The following is a 24596-nucleotide window of genomic DNA, read 5'->3' on the forward strand; positions in this document are numbered from 1 at the left end:
GATTTAGCAAAGGCATTTGACAGGGTGCCACATGATAAGCTGATATTTAAGTTGCAGCACATGGGTTTGGATGTCAGATTGGTCAACTGGATTCAGGATTGGCTGTCCAATAGATATCAGAGTTGTGTGTGGTGGGGTAGTTTCAAGGAGGCAGAGGATTACAAGTGGGGTCCCACAGAGCTCAGTACTGGGACCTATACTGTTTAACTTTATATTGATGACATTGTCAGTGAATTGCAAGGGGATGTTCAGTTGTTTGTAGATGATATGAAGCTGGGAAGGATTATTAGTAATAGTGCACTTTTTACTACCACAACAATCGTGGTAGTCCTGCAAGAGGATTTGAATAAGCTAGACAGATGGGCAAATGAATGGGGTGTCGGTTTAATGCAGCAAAATGTAAGGTCTTGAGGTTTGGGACACATCGATGGGATGCTGCATACTCTATTGGAGGAGATATACTGGAGGAAATAGGGGAGACAAGAGATCTGCGGTTCATGGGGTTGGGGATAGAAACCTGAAATTCAGGGGACATATTGCAAAGGTGGTGAAGGTAACACAGAGAATTGCTGCAATAATGAGAAGGACACCGACCTGCAAAGATAAAAGAGTTATCATTCCGTTGTATAAGACCCTGATCAGACCACACTTAGAATATTGTTCTTCTCAGATTTGGTCCCCAGGATTTAAAGGGAATAAGTTAACTGTGGAAAGGGTACAAAAGGCAGATAACAAAGACACTTTCAGGACTGTACAATGTTAGTTATGAGGATCGGCTGAGGGAATGTGGACTGCAGAGTTTAGTGGATAGAAGAAGGAGAGGAGATATGATTGAGACTTTTAAACTGTTGAGAGGTGGTTACAGGGTTGACACTCGGTAGTTCTCTCGCTTGGTTGAACAACAGGAAGGAGTGATGACAAGGGAAGTTTCCCTGGAAGTTACGAAAGGAAACTGTGAGCAAGAGGGTGAGGAGTGGTTTCTTTGCATGGAGGGTGGTTGAACCATGGAATGCATTGCCTGATAGAGTGGTGAGAGTGAGAACGGTCAATGAGTTTAAGGAGTGGTATGATGGACTTTGCGTTTCCTAGGAGGGACCTCCTGCGATGAGTCTTTTGATTCCTTGGAGGCCTAAATAATAATAATAATAATTATGTTCTAAAAGAAAGTCTAGTCCTCAATGTATCCCCCCACTACTAATTACACTCTCTTCTGTCCTATGTATTGAAAAATCCCACCCACATTCATCCTGTAAAATTCTTAGTAACTTGTTTTTATGATATCCCCTCTTTTCTGCCTATCCCAAATTTCGTAATCCACTGATAATCTGTCCACAAAATAAGAGTTCCACAGACCTCTCACCATTTGATCAATCCATTTCTTGAATCCTTTCATACAAAAACCAAACAATGATAGAAGACCTATATCATGAAAGCAGAAAAGTTGGCAAAAAAATTAAAATTATGTTTAATCATTTTGTAACGCCAAAAAACATACCTAACAGAAAACAATTTCTTGGAAATAGTCTCTTCATATACATATTTAGGTCATCTCATTGATCTAAACTGTGGACTCCAAAAGGAAATAAATAGAATAGTTCAACTTGCTTGGAGTGCATTCAGAAAATTGAAAAGCATTTTTCAAAATAACGATGTCCCACTCTGTTTAAAAAGGAAGACATTTAACCAGTGTATACTTCCAGTCATCACATATGGTTGTGAAAGTTGGTCTCTAACAAAAGCACTGACAAATAAACTAGCAACAACTGAAATCAAAATGGAGGGGCTGATACTAGGCATCACATTAAAAGATAAGAAGCGAAACACCTGGATAAGAAGCCAGAATCTTATCACTGATATCATTCTTCACCACAAGTGACTAAAATGGAAATGGGCTGGACATCTATCTAGAAGAGAAGATGAGTGATGGACCACCATACTAACAAACTGGATTCCAAAAGAAGGGAAACGAGGCCGAGGACATCCTAAAAGAAGGTGGAGTGATGAATTGTCAAATTTTGTTGGGAAAAATTGGTCAACCATTGCCAAGAACAGAGAAAGGTGGAAGGAACTGGAGGAGACCTTCATCCAGCAGTGGACAGAAAGTGGCTGAAAAGAAGAAGTCCAGATGAGGACGTACCAAGGGAAACAGCTTCCTTATCCCAGCTATTTTGTCCATTTTTTGCAATATATCCCATAACCTTCAACTCTCTAACCACATAACTCCTAGATTCCTAGTAATGCAATCCTATCAATGTAATATAGCTTTCAACGTTCTCATTCCAAAATGCATAACACTTTGCAACATTGAAAAAGTAATCATTATCTTTTGCCTATAACTTAGTCTATTCAAATCTTCCTGTAGGACATTTACATCACCTTCATTCATTGGTCTTTTCCACTTCAGCATTAAAAGAAAACCAAATGGATAGTCCCTCCAAAGCATTCCCAGAATTACTAACATGCAAATTAAACAGCTGTAGTCCAACATAGAACCCTATGACACACCACTAGTTTATCCTCTACTGGATTTTATTCAACCACATCCTACTCACTCTAGTGTACCAGCCAGTGCTAGCTTGGTTGAATAGTGGAGAGCATCTCCACCTTCACAAATATCTATGCCATAGATATTTGTGAAAGTCTTCAGGTGGTAGAATATTTTCATCACCCAGTGTGAGATCAGTACCTTGTGGACTAGAGGCATGAAGTAGATTGAAGAAAGTATCATGTTTGGTTTCAGAAGTAAAGTCTCTTGATTTTGACCATTAGCCTATCCATGGTACTAAATGTATAATGGATTTTAAATCTTTCATAGATGGGAATGACACAAAAATCACCTGGTAATTACCCCCCCCCCCAAGTTTTGTATCCATCTCCCATTTGTTCCAATTTGCATAACAGATTTCAGTGCAACATCCTACCTTCACAAAGTCCGGCAACATCTTGGTGTAGTTGCTTTCCTTATCTAACTTAAATGTCACTTTACTAAGGACAGTGAATAAATTACTATGGCAAAATCATTCCTTTGTAAAAATAATCATAATTTAATATTATGAATATTTTTATAATTGTTTATCGGCATACTTGCAATGTACCATTTTTGATATTACTGTCAAAATGAAATGCAGATCATTTGAAATTGATGTACTTACTAGATTCTGATACTTGTGTTACTTTCAAATTTTTTATTGTAATTTAATATTATTAAGTGTTGTGTTTTGAAAAGACATTCTCGTTATGTTAACGGGGACAACGTGTCAGCCGTTATACTTAGTTTCTTGCTTGCCATTTACATGGATGTGCATGCTTGCCGAGGAGTTTGATGGGTGATTGATAGCTGACAGAGAGTGTTCGGTATTGGGGTAACGAAGAAAACAGAAAAGAGCTAATGGAAGTTTAAGAATGCAGACTGGAGAAATTTTGTTGTTAGGAAGTTTTTAAGTTTCACATGACAGTTGGAAGAATATTAATAGAAGATTTCGAAAATGAATCATAGAATTGAGAGCCTTTAAACTGGAGGAGTTGAGACTGTCAACAAGTGTTTAGTTTATAAAAGAAGATATTGGAGTCGATGTTCTAAATTGGATGTTTAAGGAAATGCTGAATAGAAAATTTCATCTTCTGTCTTAAGGACACTGGATTTCTATGGAAAAAGCAATTGGTGAAATTTGAAACTGTAAAGTGGTTTAACATGAAGAGCTATACTTAGATCTGTTGTTTATGAAGTAGTAGTAGAAGAAACTTTTTTCTCCCCCTCTGGTACAAAAATTAGTAAATTGTGCGTCAAATAGGTAGAACTGCAAGAGGTAAGAAATATTTATACTTCAGTGAGACAGGAGGAATAATATTGTGTGCTATATAAGGGAGAAAAAAAAAAGGATCCCAGGGAAAAGAAGAAGAAAATTTTATATTTTTGGAAAAGGCCCTCACGAAGAAACTGACTATAAACATTTTGTTATTGTGAAAACAAGGTGTTTAATCTGGTAGACATGATTAAGTATATATCAAAAAAATCCAATAACAGGATGAGTTCAGAGAATGAATGGTTTTAATATTTTGGATAAGAAAATCTCTAAAGTGTAGATTTAATCCAGTTAATTTTGTAGTTATTTATGTAATTTTATTTAAAATGTATATAATGTTTTAGTTTCATCATCATCATGCATATCAAGGATTTAGGCCTATCATGGCCTGTTCCAACCTTAGAAGTCATCGTTGAATCGTTTAAGAGGACATCCTGGTTTTCTTTTTCCTAATGGCTTGTACTTTAAGGCTTGTTTTGGTAATCTTTCTGTTTTCATTCTTTGAACGTGTTCCATCCATTTATGTTTATATTTTTTCTATTACTGCTTTAGTTTCATAAAATGTATATATTTTTTTATTTGGTCATGAGTTATTGATTTTCTGGATTCTAAAAAAATTAGTTAAAAGTCATTGCACCAATCGGAATTGATAAAAAGAATCTTTATAGAGATTAATATCTTAACACTTTCATGAAGCCATGCCATCTCCAAAAGAATATTAATCAATATCCATCCATTGCTGGATGGTTAAGATATTGGAAAATTGCCTTAACTACCACTCAAGAAATATGGAACTATCTTATCTTCTTTCCACCTCCAAGATCCTGCCAGTACTTATATTAAAGTCACTTTGTCACAGGCACTTCAAATTCTCTTACACATTCTTTTCAATACACCAGTATATATTCCATCTAATAAAACTGCTGTAGTCACATTTAGGTTTTGCAGTACCATGCACATAAATTCGTGTAGTTCATTTATTTCTATTTACACACAAATCTTTTCATGCCATCAGTCACTGACTTATCTTCATCTGGATGATGCAGCCTAGAAAAGTGATTGATCACTGAATAACATTTCTTCTGTTGCTATTACATTCCCACCATTTGCATTTATCAAAGTTATCCCTCCACAGTAATTCTGCCTTTGAGTCACCAAAAGTATTCTCTAAGATTTCCTTTTAATCTGGTTTGCTCAACTAATTTTCTTATAATTTGATGGCTTTGCCATGCATATCAGTTTGTGTATGCTTTGTACCATTCATAGGCTTGCTCATTATACTTATCCTTATATTTCTTTCACAATATTTTTCTTTTTTCTCTTCTGCTTAATGACATTCACCTATTCAACTTGCACGTTTCCTTTAGTGGAAATGCCTGTGAAATTCTAATTAACCACCCTAATCTTAACAATAATTATTATTTGACACCCCAGGGAGCCCAAGGACTCATCGAGGGAGGGTACCTGCTCTACAACTCTGTCTCCACATTCATTCACCAACTGACCGCAACTACACCAACGCCATCTACCTCCGACCACCAGCAGCACTGGTATTTCCACAGACAATCAAAACATCCATGCCCATGGCAGGATTCGAACCCGCAGCCTTTTAGTTGAAGAGCAGATACGCTATCCACTTGGCCAACCAGGCCGGCAAAAGAAAATGAGCCAGCCAGGATTCGAACCTGGAATCTTCTGATCCGTAGTCAGACGTGTTATCTGTTGCGCCACTAGTGATGGTCTAAAAATCCCAAGAATATGGAAGGCACATATTCTACCCACATAATCTTTTCGTTTAAGAGTTAAATAGAAATAGGACTAAGCAATCCTGTCTTAACTCTAATATAACAACTGTTATGTTAAATTAGGACACTACTTTTGCTGTAATAAAACTATTTATATGAATTTGTTCTCTGATGATGTTATAAATAGAATATATAGTTTTGATGTAGTTTTTTTTTGTTCCACTAGAGGTCAGGCCAGTAGAATAACAGTTGATCAAATCATTGTCTTTTTGGCATACTGTTTGAAATGTAATATAGCTTATTTTTGTGTGTGAGCCTGTATAGCTCAGTAGAAGTGGTGTTTGCACTCTACAGCGCTTGACCGCACGACGAAAGGCATTTGAATCTAGTCGCCGACTAGAGGAACTTTTTCTAAGCCTTTTCTCGACCGGTTCCAGAGTTAGTTGATCTCTGGCACGGGCTAACGGGTTTTTCCTCCCAGAAACTCAGGTTTTTCATCCCGTAAACTCAAGAAAATCGGCCGTCAAACCCACACTAATTAGTGATAGCCTTGGGCCAGCTATCTCTGATTGGCTACCAGTGGAGATTGAACTGCCCACTCAGTCTCAAAAGTTAGATAGGGCTAAAAAACGGCCTCGCCCACTCCCTATACGGGAACAAAAAGGCGTTAGCTGATTTTTTTTTTTGATATATACACACACACACACACTCCAGATGATGACCTTAATATGAAGGTCGAAATGTTGGGAAATTAAAGTAATTAATAATAACACAGTTGCAGTCAGTCTCCATAATTTGTCTGAAATCAACTTGCACCTGATTTATAATCATTGCTGTAGAAATGCCATCTGTATTGTTCCCCTTAAATTTCTGATGCCATAGTATCATGGCATCAGAAATTTGAGAGAATTAAATCCAATTCTAAATTAAAACCTGTGTATATAAACCCTTACTATTTTTTTTTCTAAAATATCAAGCAAAGAAATACAACAGCCTATAGTATGATGCCTCCATCTTACCACTCCCTTATTTCACTAGCATCATCTGGTATATCATAGAATTAAGCAGATGAAGGTAATTTGATAGGATAACTGAACTAGGTTTTATTGGTTGGAGTTTGATACAACTAGTACCCAACTAGTTTTGCCACGTGAACTAGTGGCTGCATCTGGGATTTTGGTGAACATACAAATATAAACTTCAAACAAAAGCTTTGATTATGAATCAATACATAACTGTAAAAATACTGAATGCATAGGAACTGTTATACAATATAAATACATGAAGCATGGATGCTGGCACATGGTCATTCATTGTTCAGCAGGTGTGCCTTATAGTTAGCCACAAAATTAAACTCTGATATGTTGAGAGATCTTATAAATGATTTCCAAATGTCACATAGGATCATCTCCTGGTTTCTATTCAAGGATACCTTGTGAGTGGATTACCACTGTAGCTTCTTTTATGTTGTGGGAGCTGTAGTCGCCTTCTATGTATGGCATAGGACTTCTATCCCATTCAATTGTGGTGAGTGTTGGAAAAATGGAATGCCAACCCTGAACTGTCCTCTCTGTTGTTGTTGATATCTCCAATGTGTTCCTTTTGTCTTATTTCTAGACTTCTCGAAGTTTGTCCTATATAATTAAGGCCACAAGAACATGGGATGTTGTAAACTCCAGGGTGTTTGTTGAAAGCATTGTGATCTTTAGGTGAGCATAACATATTCTGTACTGTCCTAATCGGTTTGAAGGCTACTCTAATGTAAGACTTTAGGAGATTGGCAATTTTCTGTGAAAGTACGCCAACAAAAGGAATGGAAATTGAAGTCCTGTAATGAATGTCCTGGATTGCTGTGGAGAGGGATTAGAGCAGTGATGGCAAACCTATGACAAGCATGTCCGCACTGACACACTTGAGGGTTTCAGGTGACACACCTTGGATGTTGAAAAATATTGGTATTCTGATGAAAAAACTGCGATAAATCGTGTAAGATTACTCTCAGTTAAGGCGAAGGTAGGTTTGTTCATTGAAAACTTTCTACCAGTACTCAGCAACAGAAAAGTCATTAAATGTAATGTAAGTTTGTAATTTCAGTTTATTAAATTAATTGTATAATATGAATTTATAGATTTTATATCAATGTCCTATTAAATAAATAGCCTAATATGATATGTATAAGTTACCATCTATGATTATGTAGTTACATTTATAATGCATATATGCAAGTGGCACATCAACAACATCAATATTTAAACAAAAAAAAAAGTTTGACACACCTGGGTAAAAAGGTTCGCCATCACTGGATTAGAGAGTATTCTTTTTGCAATTTTTTTTAGGATATCCACTGATGGTTAATATTTGGAGAATAAAATCTAATTCTTCTGTTAATATTCTTTCATCTCTTATAATAGAGATTGCCCTGTTCTTCAGCATATGTATAATGCTCAATTTCTGTGAAATGTGGTGTAGTGAGGAGACATGTAGGCAATATTGCAGTACACATTGAGTGAACTGCTTTCGTCTGCTTGCTTCGTAATTAAAATGTCCAGAAAAGGTAGTTTCCCTTCATTCTCAAGTTCTAAGGTGAACTTGATTTTGTGATGAAAAGAATTTATGGATGTTAGAAATTCATACAACTCAGCTACACTGTGTTTCCATATTATGAATATGTTGTCAACATATCTCTACCAAATTGACAGTTTGGGATTAGTACGCAACAAGATGTCATTTTCAAACTTCTCCATGAATAACTTTTCCTTGTCTACTAAATTAATTTTGTGGTCGAAAACAACATACTGATCAAGATGAAGGTAATATTTACGGAAATCAGCTGGATTTATTAAGGCACACTTCTTAGGGAGAGATCCAGCTACAACTACAAGGTTTTTTTTTATTAAATAATAAGGTTAATGCCACTGTCATTCCTTCTCTTAAATCACTTTCAACAGCTTACCATCTTGTTAGCATCCAGTATAATTCATATTCAAAGCAGATCTATTTCCTTCACCTCCAATCATGCAGCTCTCTTCAATTCTTCCATGAACGAAACCTATTTTACCAGAATGAAATAGCCTGATAAAGAGATCATTAAATTCTTTTATGTCATTTTCAGTTGTCACGCATGCTATCTAGCAGACAGCCTTTACTGGATAGACCAGAAGCTCTATCCAGCAAAGGTCTTGTGTCTAATAATTCTTTTCTCTACTGGACACAAAAATCCATGAGATTTTCCTTGGACCTCAAGAATAGTCTTCTCCTCTCATAAGCTTATCACACCACCTTACTCTTTGTGCATTTTTTATAAGATCTTGTCTACTAGTGCTGTTTAACTCATCCTTCAATGAATCCCTGGAGGTCTCTCTTAATAATAATAATAATTTCCTTCGAATATTTGTGCATTTTTTATAACATCTTGTCTACTAGTGCTGTTTAACCTATCCCTCGATGAGGGATAGGTTAAACCCTGACTCCCTGAAAGTCTCTCTTAATAATAATAATATTAACAATTTCCTTTGACTATTTCATCTCAAATATATTTTTCTCTCTCACTTAAGATACACAGTTTGTCACTGCAGTTAACAAATATTTCTTTTCTGATTCTCATGTTGTCTGCTGTATTCCTATCACTGCCTGTTTAGTGTGTGCTAACAGAAATTCACTACTCAAAAGCCAAAAGTTGGTGACTCTTATTCCCTTTAGAGAACAAAAAGGTATTGTATAATAAAATAATGAGCACTGTAATAAAATTTCTACCTTTTTTCTGTTTAGTGAAGAAAAACTTAAAAATAAAAGAAAGAAATAATTCCATCCTGTACACCCCTTGAAGGGTACATATCATGAATCTGATGGTGAAAAAATAATTCCATGTGAATTCTCTTAAGAATATCTACCATAAACTACTTCAGTCACGTTATCTTACTCCTTGTATATACAGATCAAATTTATTAAATTTGTCATTTAAAAACTTTTGGTGCCTTTTGCATACCATTTCAAGATATGTTTTTTGAAGTATATGAAACTGGATTCTTTTGCCTTTTTCTAAGTTGATTCAATATGGATTTTAAAAGTATTTCAATTTCTCTTCTTCCTTCCTAAAAAAAAGAAGCTTTAAAAAATAAATGATAATGTTAAAGGTATGATGAAAAAATTGAAACTGAAATATCAAACTTCAAAAATGATATTTAATTATATAATAAATAAAATAAATCCACTAATGACTTTTATTCTCTTATAGGGAGTAGGCGAGACCTTTATACCCTATCTAGCTTTTGGAGACTGAGTGGGCAGTTCAATCTCGACCGGGTAGCCAATCAGAGATAGCTGGCCCATGTCTATCACTAATTATAGCAGCCACCGATGAAGAGGCTAGCAAACAAGTGCTGCCATCTCTTGGTACCTAACCCTAACAAGATATGTTATTGTCTGAAATAATGTGGGTACTATGGTCGATTTTCTTGAGTTTACGGGACGAAAAACCTGAGTTTCCAGGAGGAAAAACCTGCTTGCCCGTGCCAGAGATCGACTAACTTGGGAATCGGTCGAAGAAAGGCTTAGAAAATGTTCCTCCAGTCGGAGACTAGACTCCAACTTAAGTCCGACTTGAGCGACCAAGCGCAGAGGACACAAACGCAATTTCCACTGAGCTACACAGGCCTTATTTAATTATATATATAATTATATATTGTAATTATTTATTAATAATTATATATATAATTGGAGTCTTTTAAAATGAACGTTTACTCAAAGGAATGAGATAACATATAACATCAAAGTGCTCAATCTAGTTCATTTTAGGTGGCAGTTCACCTAATATGAGATTTTCACCACCTGATTGTGAAACTTTCATCATAAATAACTTACTTTTGCTGTCAAGCTACTTCATGTTATCTTTGAGGCTGACCTGCTTAACAGTAGATGATGAAATGCTTAACAATAGACTGAACTCTCAAAGACGATTATTATGTACAACTAAATCATTTAAAAGTACACACATTTCTAGCACTGCATATAATTTGGCAATGCTTGCATCTAAGTTAACTGCTTCTCTATGAAAACTTGATGTTTGCAAGCTTGAATAAAAAAATTAAAACAACAATGAAGTTTTTTTACCTAGTATAATAATATGTTTAAGGGAAACATGACCAACACTGTATGTCTAAAGAAACCTATTAATAAATTACTTACATGAAGACTAGGGTGATATGTTAAGCGTCCATCATTGGTTAATGTTACATATTTTTTCTTCCATTCCTTATTCAGAGTCTTACTGCTTCTTTTATAGAGATAACCCTAAATAAAACATGTAATTCAAATATTACTTATCTACACATACATAAAATATAATCTAGGGCTCTTTATCAATGCATAAAAAAATATGTCTAATACACAAGTTTAATTCTGAACAGGGAGAAAATGCAATAAAAACACAGGAAAATGCAATGTTTTGTTGAAATCCCATGAAATGCTCTAGAAGTATAGATAAAAGTATAGATGTTTGTGAATTGATCACAGTGTTCATGAGAAATGAGCAAGACTCAGAGATACAATGGTGAAAACATAGAATCATGGCTATCACAAGCAATATAGGCATATTTACTTTCTCGCTCTTCATGACCTCTGGGTTTGGATAATGGTGAGTGAACTGGATTGAAAATCAGGTTTCTGATTTTCAATCCAGTTCATTTTAGGTGGTAGTTCACCTAATATGAGATTTCCACCACCTGATTGTAAAACTTCCATCATAAATAACTTACTTATTTCTGATGATAGATGCTGGAGGTTGTGTATTGGGGAGTGGGGGAACTATCAGGAAGGTTACAAGTGAGTTTCACAAGGTTCAATATTGGAACCATTGCTGTTCAGTTTGTATGTCCATGATATTGCTACTGTAATGCATGGAGATATTCAGCTGCTTACAGATGAAGAAGCTGTGAAGTGTTATTAGTAACAGTGCTGTTGTTGTTGTTGTTAAACCTTCTTCAGGAAGGCATGAATAAGCTGGACAAAAGAATGGCAATCTCAGTTTAATGCAACTAAATGTAAAGTTTTGAAATTTGGGATCTGCAGATGGAAAGCTGTGTATTCTGTTCATGGAGCTATGCAGCTATACTGGAAGAAGCAAAGAATCTTAGTATTATGGTAAATAGAAATCTGATGGTACAGGAGGCATATTGTAACTGTCATCAAAACATCCCAGAGGATTGCTGCAGTACTAAGGAGGATGTTTAACAGCAGTGATAAGAGGATGATAGTTCTGTTGTAAAGGCTCTGATCAGACCACAGCTGGATTACTGTACTTGGATATGGTCTCACCAGGATGTGAAGAAAATGAAGTAACCTTGGAGAGCATATAAATGTGGATAACAAAAATTATATTGAATAGCAATTCTACTATCCCAGTATCATTTTTGGATAGAAGACAAAGGAGAGACATTTAAGATGCCGAGAGGTGTATATATATTGTATTGATTCAGGGAGATTTTTGAAGAGGCAGAATGAAAGAAAGGATGAAGAACAAGTATTTTTGCATATGATGTTGGGGGGCATGGAACACTGGCTGAGATATCGTGGTGTTAAGGAGATAATAGACTTTACATTATTCAAAGCAGATCCTTAGAGAGAAACATACAGGATACTAAGAAATTAATATACTACATGATTATATTTACATTATTACTAATTTTCTATCAACAACTTTTCCCCAGTTAGTCTGTTATCTGTCGAAACTGAGATTATTATATTGTCAGATCCATTATTTCAGCATTCTAAATACATCAATTCACCTAGATTGTGGTCTTCACTTGGTCCTTATCCTGACAACATCAAAACATCTGTTTTACAAACTTTTTCTATTTGGTTTAAGTGAGAATGTCAACTGTGAGACAGCTGTGCTCACACATCCCTGACTGCTAACAATGTCAAGTTCTTTCCTAATATCTTCCTTTGTAATAGGTTTCTGCATCGATGTCATTTAGATTAGTAGTTTCACAGCTGCTTCCAACTCAAAAAACAGTAACTTGTAACAACTTCTATATATCACACTCTTCATCCATTTAGTTTGGGTTTCCCACAATGAGTCTTAGAACCCCCCCCATTGAAAGGTGCCCATGCAATAATAATCATAGTAATAATAATGTTGGAGGGGGGGGTGGGGAAATCAGACTATTAAATCAAGTGTCTGTTAGTGGTATATGGCAAATAAAGATGTGATATCAAAAGTAACCATGATGTCAGAATTTATAACTGTTTTCACTAAAGATGTGAAATAAACAGAATTTTTTTTATAAAAGTAGATGAGTTTACCTGTGAGGGAAGCAAGTAACTGCAAACTGTTTGGCCAGTTTTAAGTGAGACTGTCCTGTCTATACTAAAAGCTTATCAAACTGATGAGCTATAAAACCAACAGGAGGATCTGCTAATATCTGCATTGGAGACACAAAAAATGCATTTACTACCATCATTATGGGGAAATGTGAACAGGCAGATCATTCTTCACACAGGATTAGTGATGCTCTTACACTAATCCTGTGTAATCCACTATTTCTATCCTACATGTCTGGGATACATCAGAAGATATAGTTAAAGGTATTAAAGAAATATAATGTTCACACCACGTCCAAAACCACACTTCAAATGAGCAATTGTTATCTGCTCACCAAAGAACAAATTATCACATCTTGGAGTGCATGAAGTACCCTGTGATTTAACAGCTGGCCTGGTGACCAAGTGGTTAGCATATCCGCTCTCCAACCAAAAGGCTGCAGGTTCAAATCCTGCCAGGGGCATGGATGTTTGTGATTGTCTGTGAGGTGGTGGGCGGTAGATGGTGTTGGTGTAGATGATGAAGGTAGTTGCAGTTCATTGTAGTTGGTGAATTGAGTGGTGGAGACAGAGAGTTGTAGAATAGGTGCCCCCTCTCAATGAGTTTTTCGACTCCCTGGAGGTGTCACATAATAATAATATAACATCACCTACTATGGGCAGATAGGAAGATCTGTTAGCATCTGCACCAGAGAAAAAAGAAATCTAATGGAAATCTGGACTGCTAGATGATGCTTTTTATGTGCCTTTACACAGGATTTGATGGATGAAAACCAGTGTGCTATACAGAGGTTGTTAGAAGTCAGAGAGACTATTTTTAGAGCAAGCAACAGCTATAAATAACTAATTCTGGCATATAGGCTTATATTTTAATTCTCCCACATAATGTTGTTTAAGGAAATTAACATCAACTATATAATAACTAAAAATATTTGATTGTTACTTCCTATATTCTGCCGAAGTTAAATTAGCATCTTTAGGGATAAATACACTGGTGTTAAACATGTGCATGCAGGTACACTTCAGTAACAAAGATGGAACAGGAGAGATACAGGAAGACCTAAAGTCCTATAATTACATTACCTATTAGCTTTGGTTGGGTGTTCTTGGCTGTTGGACTGAAACTCTCATTGGCAGACAGTCAGCCCAACAGCCATGAATACCCAAACAAAGCCAATCCTTAATGGTAGTCTTAAGGAATGTGGAGAACTGACTGCGACTTCATCAGGAAACCAGTGCAAAGTAAGCTAATGAAACAAATCCCAGAATACATTCAATTTAAGATTGGCAATATCAACACAGAAAGATCTGAAGAAGCATCAATGGAAACGAAATGGAACCAGCAGAAGAATTGGATACGTATCAGATCAACATAACAGGCATAACTGAAGCAAAGAAGACAAAAATGAGTGAGATCTTTTTAAGCAACAAATACAAAATGTTATATTCAGGCAATAACAATCAGGGAAAAGAAGAAGTAACTATAGTATTCAACACAAAATATGAGTATAATCTTCTTGAATGTCAGGCAATATCAAGAAGAATAATATGAGCAAATATCAGAATGCAGAATTGGACAATGAGACTTGTTGGTGCCTATAGTCCCATAGAAGGTTCTACTAAGGGAGGAAATGAAGGAATTTTTCGAGGCATTAGAGAAGACAAATGACACAATGAAAAAGGGAAAGTTGGTCCTTTCTGGAGATCTAAACAGCAGGGTAGGAATATAGAAATGATTTGGGAAAATTTGGAGAAAAGAGCAAATCTAATAACAATGTAAGTGCCTACTGGATTTCTGTACAGGACATGTACTAGTTATTACTAACACCATGTTTCGATATAAATTTATGCACAAATTCACATGGAGAGAAGATGCAAGTAATAAGAAGTCTCACTGAATATGTGATAGGGTAGTGATATTTCAGTTCAAGACACAAGAGTATACAGAGGATTTGAAATAGGAAGTCATCCTGCTCAAAACTAAATAGTGATCCTGATCACTATTTAGTTTTGAGCAGAATAAAATTGAATTTCATATTAAAAAGAAGAGTGTGTAAGAAAGCTTTAAAATGAATCCAAGTTGAGCAGCTTTCAGAAGTGAACTGTAGACTCAAATACACAAACACCATTCAAGAAAAAACAAAAGAGTTTGAAAACAAGAACCAAACAATGGAGATTCAGTGGCAAACTCTTAAAAAACATTGATTCAGCAAAAGTAACATGTTGTGAGGTTGTCTGGAAAGATAAAAAAAAAAGCAGCACTCCATGGTGGACTCAGATAGTTAAAGAGGCAGTCAAGAAAAAGAATAAAACATATCGAAAGTTCCTGGCAAATAAGGCAGCTAATGATCTTAGAGAATACAGAGAAAAATAAAAGAAAGCAAAGCTACTACTGGTCCATGTCCTACACAGATATTCTGTGTAAAACTAGCTAAACAAAAGTTATGGTAAGACTTTGGTTAGAACATAGAAAATAAATAAATTAAAGATACCAAGAAATTATTTACTTGGTTTAACCTTTATCCAAGTGTAAGCAAACAAAGTTTGTGCCTGAAGTATTTTCAGGATTGGGGCAACTCATATATAGAAGCTAATGACTTCACATGACTTGCCTTAGTATCCCATAATGCGAAGTACATATCCTTACTGACATGTATAATGCTATGCATTATGGGAAGAGTCACTACCCTGACCAGTTTTGACCTTTATTGAGATCTCATTATTGGGAGCCAGATCCAGCGGTGATACCAAGGTTGAAGTAATGCAGAAGTCATATATATCTTATATACAAGAAGCTAGGAAGTACAAGAAGATGGTTTGACGTTAAATCAGGTATGCAACAAGGGTAAACAGAGAAAACATTATCTCCACTGTTATAGATTGTTTACATGGACCACATTATGAAAGACAGTTCTATAAAATTGGTGATGTTAATCTTTGCTCTCTACTTTATGCAGATATTATACTTCTGAATAAATCCAGTAAAAGTCTGCAAGATTCCCTTGACAAAATTTAATAACTGTTGTAATAAATTTGGTATGAAAATCAGCAATAGAAAAAGATAAACAAAATAAAAACAGGCAGAAACACTGAAAACATCAACTGTATCTATAACAATGAATCTATAGAACAAGCAAAACATTACAGCTACTTAGGCATATTTTTTTTTTTAGGGAACATGGTAAATTAACATGGAAATAGACAATAGAATTACTCTGGTGTCAAAAACATAAGGACAAACACTATTTCTGAACATTACAACCACAAATTTAGATGAATCAGTTTGTAGCAATTTGAATAACTGGCAGTTTCAAGTAGAAAATGAATACACATTCAAATTTGTAATTATGTCCAAAGGAATCGCGTAATAGCACTCAACAGGATAAAAGGCAGAGAAGCAAATTGTTTTTGAAGGAAGTTCTTTTCATGAAGGAAGAAACTTGTATGTCTTGATGTCTCAAAGACATCATCTAGATGATTTCACATGGGGAAGAATATTGGAATGCTTGAAGAAGACTGCAATAGGGTATAAGATAGGGTGACCAGACATCCCTTTTTTAACGAGATTGTCCCTTTATTTAAACTCTGATCCTGTTGTCCCAACAAAACCTTAACAGGATGCTAATTGTCCCTTTTTATTAACTTTAGTCCTGTTTTGTCCCTTTTTTGAATTCATGGCATGACTTCATTCTTGTGTGTTCAAATATGGAAAGGATAATGTCTCTGCTGGTGACGTGATAGCTTGAGATCGAAAACATGCATGCTATGATGATTAACAACCATTATGAATATAAATGAAAGTAAATATCTGGAAGCTCAAGAAGGTCTGTTTGCGTTTCATGCAGCGACACATAACCTTTCTTTGAGGTCAATGGACTACACCCTCTGCAATAGTGAGAAATTTATTTCAAAAGAAATTTACATGTGGCGGAACAAAGGATGTTAGTGAATTTTAGTGAATGTCCTGGCACCTTAAGCAATGCAAGAAATAGCAATTGAGTTGAAACAAGCCAAATATGTATCAGTTATGGTAGACATATCAAACCACAGAGATTTGAAGTTGGTGCCTGTCCTTGTTAGCTACTTCATCCCGAATAAAGGTTTCAGGTTAAAGTGATAGATTTTCAGAACATAACAGGAGAAACAGCAAAACTGCTTGAAAATCATATATTGGATATTTTGCAGAAACAGCAGCTGACTGAGAAAATTATTGCATTTTCTGCAGATAATTGCAACACCAACTTCGGTGGTTCCAACAATGTATTTTCAAGACTCAACGAAGGGTTAAAAATGAACATTCATACTACTGGCTGTGCTGCTCATGTTGTTCATAATGGTGTACAGACAAGTGCTGATATTTTGCCTATTGATATCAAAACAATTGTAAATAAAATATTTCAATATTTCCACATTTACACTGTGAGAGTAGAGGAATTGAAGAATTTCTGCACATTTACAGAAAGTGAACACAAGTGGTGTTCTAGGTAGTGTATAAACAAGATGGTTATCATTACTACCAGCTGTAAATAGGATTATTGACATGTATGATGGACTCAGATCTTACTTTTCATCAAAATAAATGTCCTATATTGGTGAAATCATTTTTTGGTAACCAACAATCAATACCTTCATTTCATACAAAGCTAGCTGAAAATATTCTCAGTAACAATAAAGAAAATAGAAAGGGAAAATATTTAGGCAACTGAAGTAGTAGAAGAATTGGAATTATTCAGAGAGAAAATTACAAATAGGAGAGATGAGAACTTACAAACATTTAAAATGTCATCAATTATTTCAGAGTTGAAAGATGAGGGCATCTCTGATGAAAAATAATTTTTAGACACTACAAATTTATTTTATGATAAATTTGGATATTTAAGCAAATGGACTTATCATTTTCAGCCATTGAAAGCATTTCACTCGATTAAGTTGCAAACTCCACTAACTTGGGCTGAAGTTGCAAGCAGCCTAAAAGCAATCAGTGATGTGATAGCAAAATATTCAATATTGTTGCTGAATTATTTGATGAAGTCAGCCATATAAATAATGCTGTGAACTCCAAGATGGAAGTATACAAATGCTGAAGTGGCGTGACATGTTTAATGTGCTCCAAGAAAAAAACATACTGCCACTTGTTGCGTTGTTATGGCAATCCCAGGAACAAACGCAGCTGTAGAGAGAGAGAATTTTTTCTCTCATTGGTTCTTTGTGATCTGATGAAAAGAACCGCTTCAGTACTAAGACTGTGAAAGCAATAATTGTGATAAAGACACACTTTGACATTTCATGTATTGAATTTTATGAGTGCATCTTGAAAGAACCAACACTTTTTGGAAGAAATAATGTTTTCATATAAATATAATGATAATGCTGATACTATATAATTATAATGCACACTTCAGTCCTGTGTACTGCAATTATAATTATATGTCATTCCATTTTTGTGTAGAGTGTACCAGAAATGTCCTGTTTTTGTCCCTTTCTTAATTGCTGAAAAATTCAAGATGTACCTTTTTTTTTTTTGTTTTGAAAATCACAGTTCAACCCTAGTATAGGGTCGTACCGTGTTTGTGAATTTTACAAGCTCAGTCAACATATCAAATTAGATTAGGATACCACCAACTTGAAAAAGAATAAAGTGTGCAAATTATTGAAAAAAAAAAAGTCACTTCCTAGCCTAAAGAAACAGTTAGTTTCTTTAGCCCTTCCATGTTAAAACACTCAGAATATATAGAGCACCTAAAATTAACAAACAAGGTACACCCATACGCCCTATTGTGGATAGTGTAAACAGTCCCACATACAAACTTGCTAAACATTTAGCTAAACTGATATTTCAATTCTCCCTCCTTTTTTGAAAATTCTGTCCACCTAAAATACTTTTTAGGTGGACAGAAAACCATACCTTAAAAGTTCAGACATAATGGTTTTGATATTACTTCACTATTCACAAATGTACCATTAATTGAAACCCTTGATTTACTCAAGTCACACTTTCTCCCTGATATATTTGAACTATTTAAATTCACAGTACATGCAGATTATTTACATGGAAAAAGAAAATATACAAACAATGAGATGGGACAGCAATGCCCCCCCCCCATTTCTCCCACCCTTAGCCAATTTCTACGTAGGACACTTGGAAAAATAGTCATCAATACAGCCACTCTCAAACCAGTGCTTTGGCAAACACCTTATTACTAAAATACTCTGGATTAGAGATCGATGGTGGAAATTTTTCCACTTAGTTATACTATAAATTAAAGATGTCAAGAAATTATGATATTTGGTGTAAAATTATGAAATTATGATATTTGATATCAGGGTAGTGACCCTTCCCATAATGCATAGCATTATACATGTCGTAAGGATATGTGCTTTGAATTATGGGATATGAAGGCAAGTGACGTGAAGTCATTAGCTTTTATATATAAGTTGCCCAATCCTGACATTACTTCAGGTGCAAATTTTGTTTGCTTACACTTGGATAAATGATTAAACCAAGAATATAATTTCTTGGCATCTTTAATTTATAGTATAACCAAGTGGAAAAAACTTCCAACATATAGATGAATAAGAGTGGAGATAAGGTGCATGTTTGTCTTACTCATTTTACATCAAACCATCTTCTTGTATTTCCTTCAATTCTAAATGTTGCTTATAATTTAAATATAGACTATGTATTGCTCTGTATAATGTTCCATTTTACCTCATAAAATTGTAATGTTTTGAAAAATTTTATTTGGGCACTGTTTTGTATACCTTTTTTCCCAGATCTACAAACCTAAAGTACATATTCCCATGATTTCTTAACTGTTTGTTATCAAGTGAAAATCTGATCTTGACAATCTCTATTTGGCCTGAACCCAGCTTACTATTCTTAAAGTTTCTCTTCCACAATTTTTCTCAGCCTGTTTTCAAGTAGGCTTGCATAAATCTTACCTGAAACACTTAGTATAAATATTGCTCTGTAATTTTCACATTCAGCTTTATTCCCTTTTTAATAGATGGAAATTATAAGAACTCTACTCCAATCTTCTGAAATTTGGCCTTGTGAATTATGCAGTATAGCCATTGCAAAACTTTTATATCTCCATATTTGAGCATTTCTGGTCGAATATCATCTATTCAACTGCCCTTCCACATTTCAAATTTTTGATGGCTTTTTCTGCTTTAAGTATTGATGTGTACTCTTGTTTCTATTCCTCTTGAAAATTTTCCACTACCGTTCTGTCACTGTTTATGTTGTTTAGGCTATCCAAGTAATTATTCCAACCTTAAACAATCCAGGTATAGAAATTTCCCAGAATAACAAAATAACTATTATTTGCAGATGATCAGGTAATAATATCAGATAAGGAAGGCAATTTACAAAGAGCAATATATAATTTAAACATTATAACAGAACAGTTCAGAATGAAAATATCCATAGATAAAAATTAAAACAATGGCATTTTGTGGACAAACTCCAGTTAGAAGTAAAATAGTCATTAATAATAAAATAATAGAACAGATAAATACTTTCAGTTATCTTGGATGTGAAATATCATATGAAAAAGAAAAAGGCATAAAATTAAAAACATCAAATTTTTTACAAATTATGGACCTGATAAATAGAACATTCAATTCAAATATTGCACAAAAAACACACATGAAAATATACAATACTTTAGTAGTGCCTACATTATTATATGGCAGTGAAATTTGGGCAATAAACAAGATAAACAATGAATAAAAACAAGCAAAATGAGATTCATTAGAAGAACTGCAAAATACACATTAATACACACACACACAAAAAAAAAAAAAAAAGGAATGCAGATATTTTAAAAGAACTAAAAATAAAATCAATAGAAGAAAAACTAAACAATCACAAACAAAATTGGATAGAACATGTAAACTGAATGGCCAACAACACCTGATATCCTAAACAATTAATAAAATACAAACCAATTTCGAAGAGAAGCCTGGGTGGACCTCGAAAGAAGATATTAGATAGATAATGAGACTGGAACAGACAAATATGGTCTGTATCTGTAATTAGTATTATGATGATGATACTCCAACCATCTAGGATAACCTTATCTTCAATTTTCATTATCTTTGATTCCTTTTATACTTTTTACAGTCTTTCCCCCATTTCTAAGCTTCTTTTTTTTCAATAGCCTCCAGAACATTTTGCATTTCACAACCTTTCTAATATTTACGTTATATTCTTACCAAAAGTCTTCCCAAGACTTTTTTCAGTTACTTTTATAGCTATAAAGCTATATAAAATACCTTCTTAATCCAGGGTTTGATAATCCTGCCAGACTTCCCTATTATGGTGTCAGCTGCTTCCAAAATTGCTTTGGAAAATAGTTTGTATTCATTTTCAATACTTATTAATTCTTCTAAAAAAAAGTATTTAAGGAATTAACAATGCAGGATTTATACTGTTCTCTGATATGAGGTGATTCCAACTTCTCAACCCTGTAGCTTCTCTTTTATTTTTGGATAGCTTTCGTTTTTGGCTTAATTTTAAGTTCCAGGTAACAATGACAATGTTGTGGTTGCTGCCAATATCAGCTCCTGGGAAACTTGAAGTTTTAAGTGTTGTCAGAATACTTTGGACAGATCCATTAAGTGAGGTCCATGTCCATTTTCATGATGGCTTATGAGGATGTAAAGTATTAATTATTTTGAATAAGTTTGTATCCTATGTCATTGATTTCACCAAACTAAATGTACCTAAAAAAGAGGAACATTTGAGAAAATTCCTTTCAATATCAATAGTGATTTTTGCATTCCAGTCTCCTTGGACAATGAGAGTCTTTATTTGGAATTTATTTTATCACTAAGTTAATTTGTCATCATCATCTTAGGTGGCATCTTCATATTGAAAGTTCACAATTATGGATCTATCAATAATACAACACTGGGGATAATACTGCACAGGGACCCCAAGAACCAAGTGCAGGGGAAAATTCTCTATATATTTTTGACTGTGAATCCCCGTGTGTTCACAGGGATAGTTGCCTGTTCTGAGAGAGATGAAAAATACGAGTTTCCAGGTGAAAAAATCCTCTACCTCTGTATGAGACCGGCTAACTCACCTTTTAGTCGAAAGAGACCAGATAAAGGTTCCTCACATGACAGATGGGAATCGAACTGCAGTCTTTCTGACCAAAGAGCTTTGTCTATACCAGTTGAGCTATGGAGGCTCTTTAATTTGTCATAGAAGTCATTAATATACTCTTCGTCATATGACAATGTACGTGAATAGATATAGATGCATTTTGCCATCTATATCTATTCACGTATTTTTGCTTCTCCTCCTCATTGTGTTCCTGATAAAGCAAAAGGTTTCCTTCGTCTGTGACCAATTCTCCTGCTTATGGCCATCTGATCTCACAAAGTCTAATGACAAATGATAGCATGAGAGTTAATATTGTAGATACTTGAGTTGACCACCTTTCTGAAGTGTTCTGTACTAACCATAACTCTTCCTGAGCTGTAGCAAGTTCTCTTTGTGAGTTCATATACTACCAGTAGCAAATTTTCTGCCACAATCCTTGACTGTCCCAGAAGGTTACATGGTCCTTATTTGTCCAGGCAACAACCGAGCTGACACTGAATGCTAAGACTATCTCCATAGTGTGATAAGGGAAGATAGAGACAGTGGAACCCATCTCCTCTTCTGCCTTTAGCCTACTAGGTAAGGAAAATACCTGGTAGAGAAAGTAGACATCCACTGCATGAGATGGAGAGAAAAAATAAGTAAAGTAGATCAAGTAGATTCATTCCTAGCTGCTGAATATTCCAGTAGCACTGGGGGGGGGGGGGGGAGTGAGAAGGAAAAGAAAGAAAGAAGAGTAGGACCAGTCTACAAATAACATAACAGATGTATATCACATGAAGTAAGGCATGGTCCAGCATTAGGTACATCAGGTTTGCCACACCCCATTCTCACTAAGTGAGCCCTTGAGGAAGAGCTCACTGAGGTTAGTACATAATGGATACCAATTCAATGCTCGCCAGTAAAATGTTTGATTTTGCATTTTGGAATGACTGCAGAAAGAGATGCAGACATGTCTATTATACTGGGGAGACGTGGCTGCAAGAAACTGATGAGAAGAGGATTAAGAAGATAGTGGACAAGTATTTGAAGTTCAAGGGGATTACTGAGAAAATGATAAAAATAGTGCAAAGAGTTGGTTGCTTAGATGTAGAGAAGAAATTAAATCAAGAGATTATTGCTCTTCTTTATAAGGCTTTGATATGGCTACATCTGCAATGCTGTGCTTGGAATTGGCTATCGTTTTTTTTTTTTTTTTTTTTGGAAGGGGGGAGGGAATGAGGAGGTGAGGAAGATGCAAAGGCAAGTGATGCAGTTAATACATCAGAACTGTGGAATGCAAAAGAAAAACACTGTGGGAATGTGAAGTTCACAGTTTGGCAAACAGGTGGAAAAGAAGGAGGATGGTAGTAGGAGGAGGAGAGATTTTTTACGGAAGGAGAGAAGAGAACAAGTAGTGGTCCATCAAAGTTTAAGAGTGGGGTCAGCAAGGTTGTGAAGACTAAACTGACTCCCAGAATAAGAGAAGGAGTCACAGGACTCTATGGTGGTACCCAAATAATAAAACCACATTAAAAGTTTTTTCTTTTCATTCTAATTATAAGTTGTTACATTTCACAAGTGTGTTTTGTTAATCCTTGATGATGTCATCATCATAATGAAATATTACAAGACTTAAATTACATTTAGTTTTTAGAAATTCCCCTGTGTTTATTATCCTGTAAACTTTTTAGCATGTTTGATTCTTAGTATAGAAACCTAGGTCAAATTGTGGTATATATTCAAAGAATCTCAATTAAAATTATGTTAAATGGATGTTCTCAACATTAATATTCTACATTAATTTCCTCACATGATTCTACTGCTTCTTTAGATAATACCAATGATTTCTGCCATCAAGTTTTCCTTGTATAATGATTTTTGCGATCAAGTTAGTTCATAATATATTCATGAGCTCAGTTTCTTCTGCTAATACTCAATTAACATTGATATATGTTTCCATACAATGATTCACAGTAGAATGTAAGGCAATATATGTCCTTCAAAATATAATTCCCATTGTTAATTAACTCGTATGTTAATAATATTGGTAAAGATTTGAATGGGTGACATGAGTTGGTTGCAGATGATGCAAAGTTGGGAAAAACTATGAAGAGTAGAGCAGATGTTGTAGCTTTGCAAGAGGACTTGAATACACTGGGTGAATGGGCAAGCGAATGAGGTTACCAGTTCAATGTTGTAAAGTGTAAGGTTTTAAAATTCAAGAAGCAAAGATGAGATAAAGTGGGTAAGATAAGAGATCTAGGAGTGATTGTGGATAAGGAACTAAACTTTAGGAGATACATATGCAAAACTGTGAGGACAGCCCAACAGATTATGGCAACAATGATGTGGAAAACTATGGAATGCTGAGTAGGAAAAGACTGAGGAAATGCAATATTCAGAGTCTAGTCAATGGGAACAGCGGGAAATATGATTGAGCATGAGTTGTTAAGGAGTTATTACTAGATAATGTGGAAAACAAGAAGCCATCCCTGAAAGTTATATGAGAAGAGTGAGAGGATCTTGCAGGGGGGGGGATAAAAACCAAGAATATAATTTCTTGGATTCTTTAATTTATAGTATGACCAAGTGAAAAAACTTGCAATAAATGAAGGACAGTTAAAAATA

The 24596-nt window shown here is 35.0% G+C and overlaps 1 protein-coding gene across 3 annotated transcripts in view; it reads right to left on the reverse strand.

Moving 5' to 3' along the window:
- Positions 1 to 24596, reverse strand: part of LOC150098898 (centaurin-gamma-1A-like) — a 273420-nt gene that overhangs the window by 120910 nt on the left and 127914 nt on the right. For all 3 annotated transcript variants that reach the window (XM_090404607.1, XM_090404608.1, XM_090404609.1), the window contains exon 10: positions 10733 to 10837. In XM_090404607.1, coding sequence (XP_090260733.1) covers positions 10733 to 10837 — 105 coding nt within the window. The remainder of the gene's footprint in view (positions 1 to 10732; positions 10838 to 24596) is intronic.

The sequence above is a fragment of the Typopeltis vanoorti genome, chromosome 15 (genome assembly GCF_054136105.1).
Source record: "Typopeltis vanoorti isolate ZY-2024b chromosome 15, IOZ_Tvanoo_1.0, whole genome shotgun sequence".
NCBI lineage: Eukaryota > Metazoa > Arthropoda > Arachnida > Uropygi > Thelyphonidae > Typopeltis > Typopeltis vanoorti.